At 39.9% G+C, this 12746-nt stretch overlaps 1 protein-coding gene across 1 annotated transcript; it reads right to left on the reverse strand.

Moving 5' to 3' along the window:
- Positions 1-4: 4 nt before the first annotated feature.
- LOC139699051 (uncharacterized) lies at positions 5-11837 on the reverse strand. Its single transcript, XM_071598054.1, has 6 exons — positions 11488-11837; positions 10010-10288; positions 8564-9083; positions 4153-4560; positions 59-230; positions 5-12 (listed from the first exon to the last, which is right to left on the reverse strand). The coding sequence occupies exons 1-6, from the start codon at positions 11835-11837 to the stop codon at positions 5-7; spliced, it is 1737 nt and encodes a 578-aa protein (XP_071454155.1).
- Positions 11838-12746: the final 909 nt, after the last annotated feature.

The following is a 12746-nucleotide window of genomic DNA, read 5'->3' on the forward strand; positions in this document are numbered from 1 at the left end:
CCCCTCACTCCGCTCGTCCCCCCCTCACCGCGGTGCTCGCCACCATCGTCACCCCCACCGGCCCGGGATGTGGCAGCCGCCACGGCGGCCGCGGCCGTCGCGGCGCCCACCTCGGCCGCCCCCGCCGCCGTCACCACCTCCGCGTATACGATGAGCACCTTGCTGAGGTGGGAGGACATCCCGGTTAGCAGGAAGCCTTCCAAGCAGGTGGTCACATATGGGTAGGAGGACTGAAAAAAAGGAGAGAGAAAAATAAGGTCACAAACGGCGAAACTGCTCGTAAAATGCCAAGAAAAAGTCCAGCATGACCCTGCATAACGGTGCAAAGCTATCAAAAGTGTCTAGTGCAGCGGTGGGGGAACAGGCGCAGATTCAAAGGCAGTGGTGGAACACAATGGAGGGACACCTTCCGCTTGCGGAGCATAACTCACATAAACACGCTCACATAAAATTCAAAAATGATATGACTTACATTCCCGATACTACCTCTGAACAATTTTTTTACCTCCAAGCATAACAATATCTGCTGTAGGATGCGTTTCGGTCTCTAAATTAGCGCAATAAGGTTTATAATTAGAATGATTTAGCGGCTTTATTTTTACGAAGATGTTTATCTAATGATTTTCGTAAACATATGAATATGACTCCCTTTAGAAATTTTCTCGACTCACCACTGCTCAAAGGGGATGGACGGGAAAGCTGAGATCCACTTACACTTGAAAAACTTCCACACACTGTCCAAGAGTCACCGATTCAGCTCTAGTGTGCAAGAGGGAAGTCAACTGAATGATGACTCACATTTAAGAGATTTTATTTACCCGCAAATCCTTCCAGGTCAAAAGATTTTTGAACAACTCACAACCACTCGAAAGTATCTGAAAGGTACGTTATAATCCACCATATGATCAAAGACAGTACTCATGCCATGAGTCGATAACTCCCCCGAGAAGTAAATTCGATAGTTCTACCTTTAAAATTTTATTTAATCGGACTCCCACCACATATTTACGTTTAATATTCAACATTAACAAAAGGCACGAGAGCATTTGTCCTGAACACACATATTACGGGGAAGAGACAAAACTGACTGGACACGAAATGTCAACATGACTACGTTGGATTGTTAAGTGCTAGGCTAACTTACCACGGATGATAATTACAACTTGGCACTAATCATTGTGAGTCAGTAAGGTAGCGCCCAAAGTTATGGTATTTCTTTTTAATTATGGCGTCCTGTTCATTGCAAAGCAACACTTTCAGACTATAAAAATCATTTGTCTTGGCCAGGATTCGAATTCGGATCCCTTGATGTCCAGCCGAGAGCTTTAGTCAATTAAACTGTTTAGAGGCTACTGCTGGAGTACTCTGAAGTTGTTGCATTGTAATGCATATTAGCGGATGACTTCGTCAAAAAGTAACTATCGCGACATCTCCCGTAGTTTCTTGGAATTCCTGGTCCATGGTTGAATAACTCTAGATCTGCTTTTGACGATACAAATGGCCGTTGATAAGTTAGAAGAGGAATTTCGCCTACGATAATTTTACCTTTTGCTAGCATAAAAATAACGCAACGGAAAGATTTCACTGCGCTTTATTTGATAGAACGCCTGAATTTATTTGCGATAGATCGAAAAACGATTTAAGCCTCATCATTAACCATGCAATTAAATTATGAAATGATGTACTAAATATGAAATGCTCGGATTTCATACATCCAGACACCACTTCAAATTTAGGTACCGTGACGTATTCATCCCGGGAGTAGATAAAATTGGAACATCACTTAATCGAAGCTGAAAATCGAATCAATAATGCCCTTAAGTGTTGATCATTCTATACACTCACCAGGATCATACAATTAATCCGCTGCGCATAAGTAAATTAGCAGATGAAATCGTACCATTGTGTAACTGAAGTTAGAATTTCGAATGAAATGTTACCATAAAGAGTCGATTATTCTATAAATTTGCGAAATTCATTATGAATCTGTGCTGTGCCAAAGAGAATTTGATTTTTTTTCTAACCAATATGTGACATGCCATCATCGGGAATAAATGAGTCGGAATCTTTCGCGGACGGGGAACAGGTGAGAATAATAAAAATTCGAGGCATATATGTATGTTCCTAAGAAATTTACAATGGGTATATTTTTTTAAAGACTCTGCTCGTTTGTAAAAATTAATTTTGCATTTTACGTCCACAATTTATATATTTATCACAGGTTTTTCTGCGCTGAATTATTTTTTTTCTCGCGTTCCATGCGCAAGACACAAAGGAGATAAAAATAAATTAACACCGAGAAGCTGTAAAACTTTCTATAATATGAAGATCATTATTAAAAACCATATTGCGTTGCATCTTGCCATTACAATTTTACTCCGAAATATTTTATATCGATTACTGATTCCTTTTTGCTGTTGCTTACATTGGCTGATCATGACTGCACTTGAAAGGCTACCATTCATTCGCTGACCTTCATTGAAAAGTGTTAACAATTTGGATTTCAGCTGTACAGGAATTTGATTTATAATCGTCAATAGGAATGTTAATCTAAATCTAAATAAACGAAAACATCAATTATTACTCCTAAAAGCTAAAGGAATAAAATATTATGGCTCTACACAACATGTGGACTATATTCCAAGAAGTATTCATGCAAGAGGACCGCATAAAGTTTGTAATTCAAACTCAAATATCGCTCTCCCTCCACAAACTTCCCACTCCACTGTTTGAAGAAGGGAAACTCAGCAAACGCTGCATGCAAGCGCAATGCACTATCATACCATGCCATTGGGAAATCACTGTTGGAAACTTTAAGAACATAGCCTTTCTTTCACAAGACGAATTTCATCTCTAGGCTAAGGTCTTGAAATAGTAATACCTATGGCCTTCTTAACTAATAAAGAGACAAGATATACGTATTGGGTAGAAACTTCATGCATGAATAACCTTGATTCGACTCGAGTGATTTCCTGGAGCGTGAAAACAGGAGCGCCTGAAATTGTGTGTTTAACAGCAGATTATTTTAAGTTCTCACAATTAATCTGGAAATGTCTCTCGGAGATTTTTACCGAGCAGATACCGCGCAAATTAATAAAAGAACGAAAAGACAGGCGACCATTTAAGTTTTAAAAGGCTATAGAGTATTCAAGGAAATGCTAGACGTTAGTGTCCATTGAAGGAGTACCTAATAAAGAGCTACAAGTAGATTGACTGAGCAGTTCTATGTGTACCATTTACTATTTTGAGCAGCGAGTCAGTATTGGTATTGGTGACGTAAACAGTCAACTTTTTAGGTTTAACTATTACCCTACACTGTTTACTACGGGGTGAACTAATGTTTTAGTTCCGAGTGGATATTTGGATGCAAATATTTCGATTTGAATAGCTCACTGGGAACAGTTCACAAACGTTTCATCAGTATTAGTCCATTTTAAATAGTTTTCTGCAAGTAGTAGGAAGAAAAAATGCGGCCGATATGCGGAGAATATGATAGTTGACAGCGAATAGTTCGAGGAGAAGACTTGGAGGTGAGTTTGTTGTCTCCCTCATTTATAACGTGTTAAATTAATGTTCATATGTTTATGGCAATTTGCAATTGAAAGTAGGTATTTACCGCCAATCATACTGAACCAAATTATTAAACAAATATAGTGGTAATATTTATTCAGATTTCCAAATACGATATCCATCAAAAATCTCAATGCCACTTAATGCCTGCCTCAACTAGTAGAAACTATCGCAAGGTATTTTGGGATACTTAGTTTTGGTTTTAGATGAAGAGAATTCAGTTCTGTCATATGACCAAGTAAGATTTAGAAAAATATGGCAATTCTTGATGAAATTGAGAAATTAATAAATACTGTGGCATATTTAAAGGTTTACATAATATTATAGGAAAAATATGGGTCATAATCAGAGCTGTTATCAGTAAAACAGCGTTCAATATGTTTTGATGAATGTTAGTTGTAGGGACACATCTAAACACGTGGGCGAGGAGACACAGCAGGACGGAATGACACACACACTAACTGGGAGTGGGCGAGTGCAGTCCTTTTTTCCATTGGAGAAAGTATAAGTGATGAAAGAAGACAGCGGCGGTAAAACAGCGAGAGCGAAAAGCGGGATCAATGGCGGGAGGGAGCGGCGTACCTTGGGAAGGGAAGCCTGCATGGCGTACAGGAACACGGCCATGGCCCCAACCACAGCTGCGCAGCACTGGATCTTCAGCAGGTGGAGGCAGGAGGGGAAGCGGAGGGGCCGGGGCCTCCGGGGCCGCGGGGGCGGGGAGAGCCTCCGGGCGGCGCTGGGCGACGAGTTGGCCTGGTGGTGCTTCCCCCGGCGCCTGAAGCAGAGGGTGCACCGAGCGACGAGGCTCACGATGGGCCGGAGGCAGAGCAGCGAGAGCAGGGAGAGGAGGGAGAGGGCGAGGCAAGCCCCGCACCCCGCCCCCGCCACCCCCTTGGCCCCCGGGGGGCCGCCGTAACCCGGAAGGAGCATCCACCAGCTGCCCTCGCCTATTATCCCACTGCGGACTTCTCCGTCAGTTTCCCAGGGCCGCTGCGTGTGGAGCGAGAGCGCATGAAAATCGAATTTTAGTGGGAGTTGTAGGCGTTGTACGGGGGATGTGGCGAGGGGGGGAATGGGGCGGAGGTTCAGGATCGAGGGAGAGGGTTTCGGGGGAGCGGGAAGTTGAGAAGGGGTTGGGGAACACATGAAGGTACGAGCTATGACATGAGAAATGCCGCCGGTAACTTCCCATGCAGTCCCGGTGCAGTATCACTCACCGTTTATTTTTCCTTAGTGTTCGCTGCGCGGTTGGAAGGATTTTGACGACCCTTTAAACTGCTGCAGGGAGGTTTTGTGCATCCACAACGTGAATGTAAAGCGTTAAAAGGGGAGTGCATTAGGTAAATGAGCTCAATTTCTAGTCTAAATCTCTGAAATGATGGGGAGCACACTATGATAATTTAAGTCCCTTAAAAGACACACTTCATACACAATGCAGCCACAGAAGCATGAATTTCAAGGTTACGTGTCGTTAATAAACGGGTAAATTTCTCTTCAAAGCTTAGTATGGCTCGCCGAGGCCAATAAAAGCGCGTTTACTCCTCTCTAAGAGCCGGAAAAATTTGGGTTTTTTTCACTTTGAGTCACAACTCCAACTTGCAAAATTGTTCCAAAAATATTTTAACTTTTCTCACTGAATATTATCCAGTAAATTAGCATTTTTTAAGAAGTAAACTAATGAGTGGGAAAGTACAATGATTGTGGCCGATGAGAATTGCATACTAATTTCGGTTAAATTGAGAGTAAGGACTAAGTTTTCGGTATTAAACCAGGAAATATTAAAACTGGATAAAAGAGTGTTTGACTCCACTGATATTGAGAGTTGTCTTGTCATACACTCCATGTCATGATCAACTGACCGTCCAACACGATCCCGAGTAAAAACGAGTTTGCAATGCATTTATATACATTACAAGATTATCTGTAATAAGACGCGAAGTTTCGTTGAAAGTTACACATAGTATAAGCTAAGGAATATCGGATAATTCTCTACTGTCTACAAATTGTTCTGAAAGAGCATTTTAAAAATGTCATGACATAAACGGTAAAATTTAATTGGTAGTACAGAAGAAAATAGTAAAGCTTAAAGAAGGAGATAATTTGAATTTAGAATATGATAGTTTTCATGAAAAGTTTCACTAAAAAATAAGTAATCTTTAGCGAATGAAAATTACTATTTCCAGCACTTTTAAGACGGTGCTTGAGCACAAAAAGAATGAAGGGGTCATTAGAACCCTTCATTCCTTTTGTGCTCAAGCAATTCACTTAAATTCCTGGACGGTTTTAAGAACTTTCTTCGTTAAACCCTAATTAAAAATAAATCACTCTTATCCGACCGCAATTTGCCATTTATCTCTAACCTAATAAGGTTGACATTTCCCTCCCCTTACTCACTTACGCTTACCGTAAGCTCAAATTAACACGGTGGGTAATTGGGACAAGAGCACGCGCCATTCAAGTACCTAATGCTGTTCTTGTAAAAATATCTAGAAATCAAATTAACTTTTAAGGAGAGCATTTTTATCGACATTTGAGAAATACTTCAAACAAGCTGTCGAACGTGCTTTAACGAACTTTAAGTGATTCGTACGACGCACACACATGTGGAGTATATTTTGACAACTGATAGAATAACTCTAAAGAAAAAATCGATATTTTGTTCACCCATATTGGCGCTGGAACGATTACTATCATTGGACGTTACCAATTAACCTCTCTTTTCATTACCCACCAAGTAGCCGATTCCCACATCACAGATCCCATCCATGTCTATTTACGGATTGTCACTCTTGTCTTTATTCAGCTTTCAACTTTCGGTTTAACCTATATAATCAAGTGCGTGGCGTTTCCTTCACACTAGTTATCGCGATCGTCCGTCATAATGGGAAAATTGTTTCAGCTGGCATATTGATCGTTTAATTTTGCATGCAGTTCATGTACTCTACTCTTTGGGCACTTCCTTGCGTGAACTTTAACGTCCCCCTCCTGAGCACTTCGCATGCGATTAGGCATTTGTCTTTATATTTATTCTTTTCAATTACTGCAATAGGTATAATGTCTTTTTACGTATGATAACACTAAATATTTCAATGCGCGCTCTTTCTCTCTTAGTGTACTGCCATGCCTATTTAAAACGTATGTGAATTTACCAACAGAGGAGAGATGTGATAGTATTAATTTCGCCTGAATGGAGTCACTTGTTTGTGGATTATGCCATCTACACAAAATCCAAGCTGTGATGGACAAGATTCATTAACTAGAGGCAAATGCCTTGACCACGAACAATAGATAAACTAATAAGACAGTGAAATTGCAACTTGAAAGAAAGAAATGAAGATGATTATATAGAAATATTGTTGCATATTTAAGAGAAAATCAAATGATTTAAATAATATTATGTTTGAACAAGGCAATTTCATTCTCCAAAATGGCAATGTCTTAATAAACCCTTAAAGGAGATAAACGATGATGTAACCTTGGCAATCATAAACTTTATAGGGAAACTCCACGTAAAGAGAACGAACTGGAACGAGAAGGCAGTAGACCAGATGGAGTTCAGCCAATCTAGCACACTAAAAAATAAATTGCCCGGACATGAATATCAGTGAAAGGTATTCCAAGAAGACTGAAATCAGTTTTTTGGCATCACGTTGCATATTAAACAAGTCTTAGGATTGAAATATAAAAATGCCAAACTATTGATGAGAAGACTAAATAGATATTGGTCTTTCCAAACAATTTGGGTCTAAAAATAAGATATACCTGTACGTTTAGGTGAAAATTACCCAGGAATGAGGTGACTCATACAGGAATCAATGAGAATAATCTAGTGCTATTCCATTGTCACGGAAAGATAATGATGTAGTGGTGCCACGGTTCCATTGCCATTTTTACGATATCGCGGGTAATGGTGAATCGAGGCAAGTACCTGGGGTAATAACCCAGCATGAAAATCGGCAAGAATCAAAAACACTCAACTATAGCACAAAGGAAAATAATCTAAAGGACAACGATAGGATCAAAATTAAATATCCTTGATTGCGCGTCAGGCCTGGATTAATAAGTAACAGGGTGTGTAGTGTCTTGAAGGCCGATGTAAGTATCATTGGAATATGATTATAATTATTTTGGGTGATAAACTAGTAAGAATTGGTATTTGATGGACTCGCAAGGGCAACTACGTGTTCGACCATATCTCTGAAACATTAATACACTTCTAAAACCCAATTTACGCTACATTAAGCACACCAAAATGGCGTTTAATATAACGTATTTTAACCTCTCAGATCACAAATTCCAGAATCCAATTGAGTCAACATATCCCAGATCAACTTCTATCTTTTTCGATTTTCTCAAAAAAACTCTTATTCCCTCGGCCCTTCGGAATTTTTTGCTCGTTTTCCTTTCCTTTTGGTATATTTTTTCTTCACTTTTTTCCCCGACTTAATCTTACAAGCCTCCAATCTAAACGTTATCCTTTCTCGCCCAATGACTGTGTATCTTAATCAAACAACGTTGCACTTATCAAAACTTTCCCTATTTTTTATTTGGTTCTTCGGCATGAAGACTGTGTTCTTCGCAAGTGGATCACCAACAATTCTACGGTATATCTCCTAACTTATTTGCCCATTTTTGACAATTTTCATAATATCGAAAATATAAAGATAAACATTTGAATTGAATGGTATCTTATAGTAGGGAAAATAAGGCATATAGTGCCACACAAGTTGGGAATTATAGGTAAATATATTATATATCTTGTAGTCATTTCAAGGGAGTCCCAGTATCAAGATATTCCTAGCTACTTAGATACTTGCGTCTCTATACGTAATATGCGAATAAGCTGCATTTTTAATTTCTTTATCATTATCATATCCAATTTTTCCTTACGTGGATAATTCCATTCCGCTTAATCTATTGTACGACGGCTGTGATCAGTTGAAAAATGATCAAATGATCCCAGTCGTCCAATGGATTCCAGTCAAATACTCACCGCTGGTTTTTTCATCGTGAGAAGAACCGCGTAGGTTCCTGGGTGCTCACACTTGCAGGTCACCACCATGCTCCTGCCGGAACTCTGTTCCATGTCCAAACCCCACAGGTAGGCCCGATACCTCCCGGACACCCAGGAAGCGACAGCGGCCGCTATTGCCGGGGATGGGGCGGCTGTGCAGGCATCCGTCTTCCACGAGTGACCCCTGAGTGTGGGGGGCGACCCCGTGTTGGCATCAGCTCCACCCCCCGTCACGAGGCGACCGCAGGTCACGTTCCACGAGGGTTTCCGCCCCGTCCCTGGGGTGGGTGGCGGGGGGGTCGGGAAGGGCGTGGTCAGCGAGAACTCGATGTTGAAGTTCAAGGTGGACGCGACCGGCAGGGATTGGCGTCGCTTCGGATGGAGTGGGACTGTGTGGACCGCCTTCTGGAAGGCCTTGTGCATCTTGTGACCACCTTGTCCGCCGATCTCGAAGGAAATAACGCGGGAGCCGAGCTCAAACTCAATATCCTGGCCATCACTGTCAAAGAAAAGAATCGCATCAAAGCATTACACAGTGAAGAGATAAATCGATTTCCTTAAGAGAAACAAGTCTCCCGAATTGAATTTCCCTTCATAATCCCACCACCGATTGAATTCATTTTCCACGCTACGTCGGTTAATTTCATAATCTCTCTACTAAGGAAAATTTTGGAAATACTTCCGCTCTAATAATCCTTCCTGAGGAATTGCTGCGAGTAGCCTTTAAAGAAGAACATTTCCAACAAAAAAATAGGAAAATGTTTAATATAACTCCTTGATTTTTTAGATAACGCAGAGTATTTTCATGTTAAATTTTATAAGAAACATCATGAATAAATTTAACCATCTTTGTAACCCCACAGGTAACGGTAAGCAAAAATAACGATTTCCTTAATTAACTATTTTTTTGGGTAGACCGTATAATCTAAGTTTATAATGAGTTTTATTTTGAACATTTTCCACATGTACTTACCTTTGGAATTGTATGTACTTAATTATGTACTATGGAAAAAAATATTTTAGAAGCTACTTTTATTTTCATTAATTCTTTCAAATGATACTTCATATATACATACATTTTAAAAATACAGCACCTCAAGGTTTTTTACAGTTTATCAAAAAAATTAATATATACTCATAATTTTGTAGAAACCTGATTAAAATCCGTCCAGTCAATATAACAATTCCAAAAATTAAATGAATAAAAATTAAGAAAAAAGTGTTCCTTAGGTGAAATTATTAACGGCGCACTTCGCTCAGAACTCAAGGGTCAGATGACCTGATTCACGCGCAGTGCGCTTTTTCATCTCCTTCCCTTCGACGAAAAACGAAAATAAGGGAAGAGTTCTGCTCCAGGAGAAAAACAACAAACCACATTCATGGGAAGTATTAGGGAATAAAATCCTCTTAAGAAAACATGCTGACCTTGACCTTCCGACGTATCTCTGGGGAAGGAACAGTCCGAGATTCCTGAAGACCACAATGGACCAGGATGAAGGGACATCGAGGTGAGGGGAGGCATGAGGTTGAGGGAACGACGGCGATAATCCCTCAGATGACGAGTCGTTGTCCCATTGGTAGGACTTGGCCTCGATGACAGGATCTTCTGAGTTGTCCAAATCCCTAACCGACCTGTTCCTTGCCGCAGGAAATTCTTTTGTCGTCAGAAATGCTTGGATCTTATCGGAAAACCAATACGGATGGCTGAAAGAAAGATTGAACGTAAGAAGCTTAGATTCTGGATCCATTTGAAAAATATTTTTTTTAATATTAAAAAAAAAAATTTCATTTAATAAAATGAAACTCTAAAATGACAACCATTTTACTTTTTTGTGTGTGATCGGCAAAAAGCGGTATAAAGAGCAAATTTTCCACTGTCCGCTTATTAATTACACATACGCTTCACCATTAGTCGATCAAAAAGTATGATTGATTGTTGGAAATGGTACTAATGGGGAAATAATTCACCAAACCCAAAGCTTTAATATTTTGACCATTATTTCATAGAGTCCTAACTGAATCAAATATAACAAACAATTAGAAATTATTAAGACTAGAGAGAAAGAATATTTCCCTTAGTTAAACAAATGATTGAATGTTATGTCGAAACAGAAACACGCAGCAAATGATTTAAACAAATATAAAATATGAATTATTTGTTGAAAAATTATTATTGTACATATTATATTTTTCACATTAAGCCTATTGATTATTATTATTAATTTTGTTAAAATGATGGTTCGAGGTCTTGAAACAAACAAAGACGTGTTGGCTTTCATCAAATACAGATGCCATCACCTAACGGTATGCTAAAGAAAGATTTTACCGCATGAATTATATAAAGAGTATCACGCGCTCCCGAGGCAATAAAGCAACAAATCACAAATATTAGGCTTTCCCGTTAAATAATGTTAAAATGAGTACGGAGAAGATTTACGATATCATATTGTTTTTTCCAAAGAAACATGCCAACCACGGATGAGTCCGCCACAAAATCCAGCGTTCTAAAATTTTAAAATAACGATATTTATTCCTAGTTAAATTACGCATGAGATTGGCAAGCTATTAGGGATGCAACTAAATGAATTACATTTAAGGCTGAGTTATTCACACATTCTGTGAAAAATTGTAAAGGTCAGAGTTGATCTTTAACGTTTTAATCAGCACTTCCTGCTTTATAACTTTAAGGACAGCGGCCGCAAAACGGGAGCTGATAAATGAATTGTTGATGCGTCATAAAACCACTTAGGTAACTAACTTTTAACGATGACTCTTACGGATTCCTTCAATTTAAGACTGCCTCGGGCGCATTAAGAATTAAAGTAGACGCGGAGGGAATTGATTAGTTATTCAGCGGCCAGAGGGGGTTTTTAGAATTCCGAAAAGGATTCAACCAAGCTCACCTGAAACTTCTGTTGGGATACCTCAGCGTGTACTCCGAGGGAGGCCCCCTCCCAGGGCCGGCCTCCTTGCTCAGCGGCGCCACGTACACCAGGATGGTCGACGGATCTTCGAAGAGGTTGGAGGTGGAGTAGGTGGGGGTGCCGGAGGAGGAGGCGGAGGAGGAGGGGAGGGATGGGGCAGTGGTGAACGAGGGTGGCGAGACGGGGAGCTGGGCGGGGTATGTGGCCGACGTCTTGTTGGTCAGCGTGAGACTGTACGCCCAGAGGAGCGACTGGCGCACCACCAGGCTCTGGAGTTGAGTCGTCTTCTGCGCCGCGTCCCACGGAAAGGAGAAGTGTAAACACTGCATGAGAGCCCGCCTTCGGGGAAAGGTTACATGTGTCTCGACGCAGAGCCCCTCGGGATAGGGCTTTGAGGGAAAGCGAGCCAAACTATACGCAGCTACCTACATAACGCTACAAGTAAATGGAGAAAACCCAGCACAGCAAAGAGAATACATAAAGAGTACATGGAAATATTTTCGCAGTGGCGATAAAAGGGATGGCATTAAAATGAAAAAAAGATTAATGTGTAGAAAACATTTCTGTTGAGCAATTGAGATATGACCTTTCGTCACAGGTGAAAGTACTTAAGGATATATATGTATCAAATTTCTACTGAATGGATAACTTTTTTACAAGCAGTGAAAAGTAACAATATAGAATGAGATAGAACGCTTACCACGGATACGCTTGGAAAATGGAAGAAAGAACTTAAATAACAATAACTGATTCGCAGATAGAGAAAAGGTTTTCACGAAAATTTCATATTCTTTCCTATCTCCATGGTTACGATTTTCGAGTCCAATGTTTACTCATCATTAATAGTAACATTTATTTTAATTACCGTGAAATATTAAACAGCCGTCGTTCATTTAAAAAGATTGAGACAAAATATAAAGAAACAAAACGAAAGCCTACAAAGAGGTAATGTGGAGATGGCCATGCATTTAGCGAATACAACGCGGGAGTCCGGGATTCCAACTTCCTTCGTTTCAAATATCATTTGCATTACATTTCTCTCTTTCGAGTATATTTGGAGCTAGACACAAAAGCACACATTTAATTTACTCTATCAATATCTACTTAAGTTGGTTTTTCAATTATAAAGATATTGTAGCTTACATTTAACAAATACATTTCACAGTAATACGTTGGCGTGGTGCAATTTTAATAGTTTGGAGTGGAAATAAAAAATAAAATATTTGGTAAACATTATT

This window comes from Hetaerina americana, unplaced genomic scaffold, assembly GCF_022747635.1.
Source record: "Hetaerina americana unplaced genomic scaffold, ioHetAmer1.1.p SCAF_9, whole genome shotgun sequence".
NCBI classification, from domain to species: domain Eukaryota; kingdom Metazoa; phylum Arthropoda; class Insecta; order Odonata; family Calopterygidae; genus Hetaerina; species Hetaerina americana.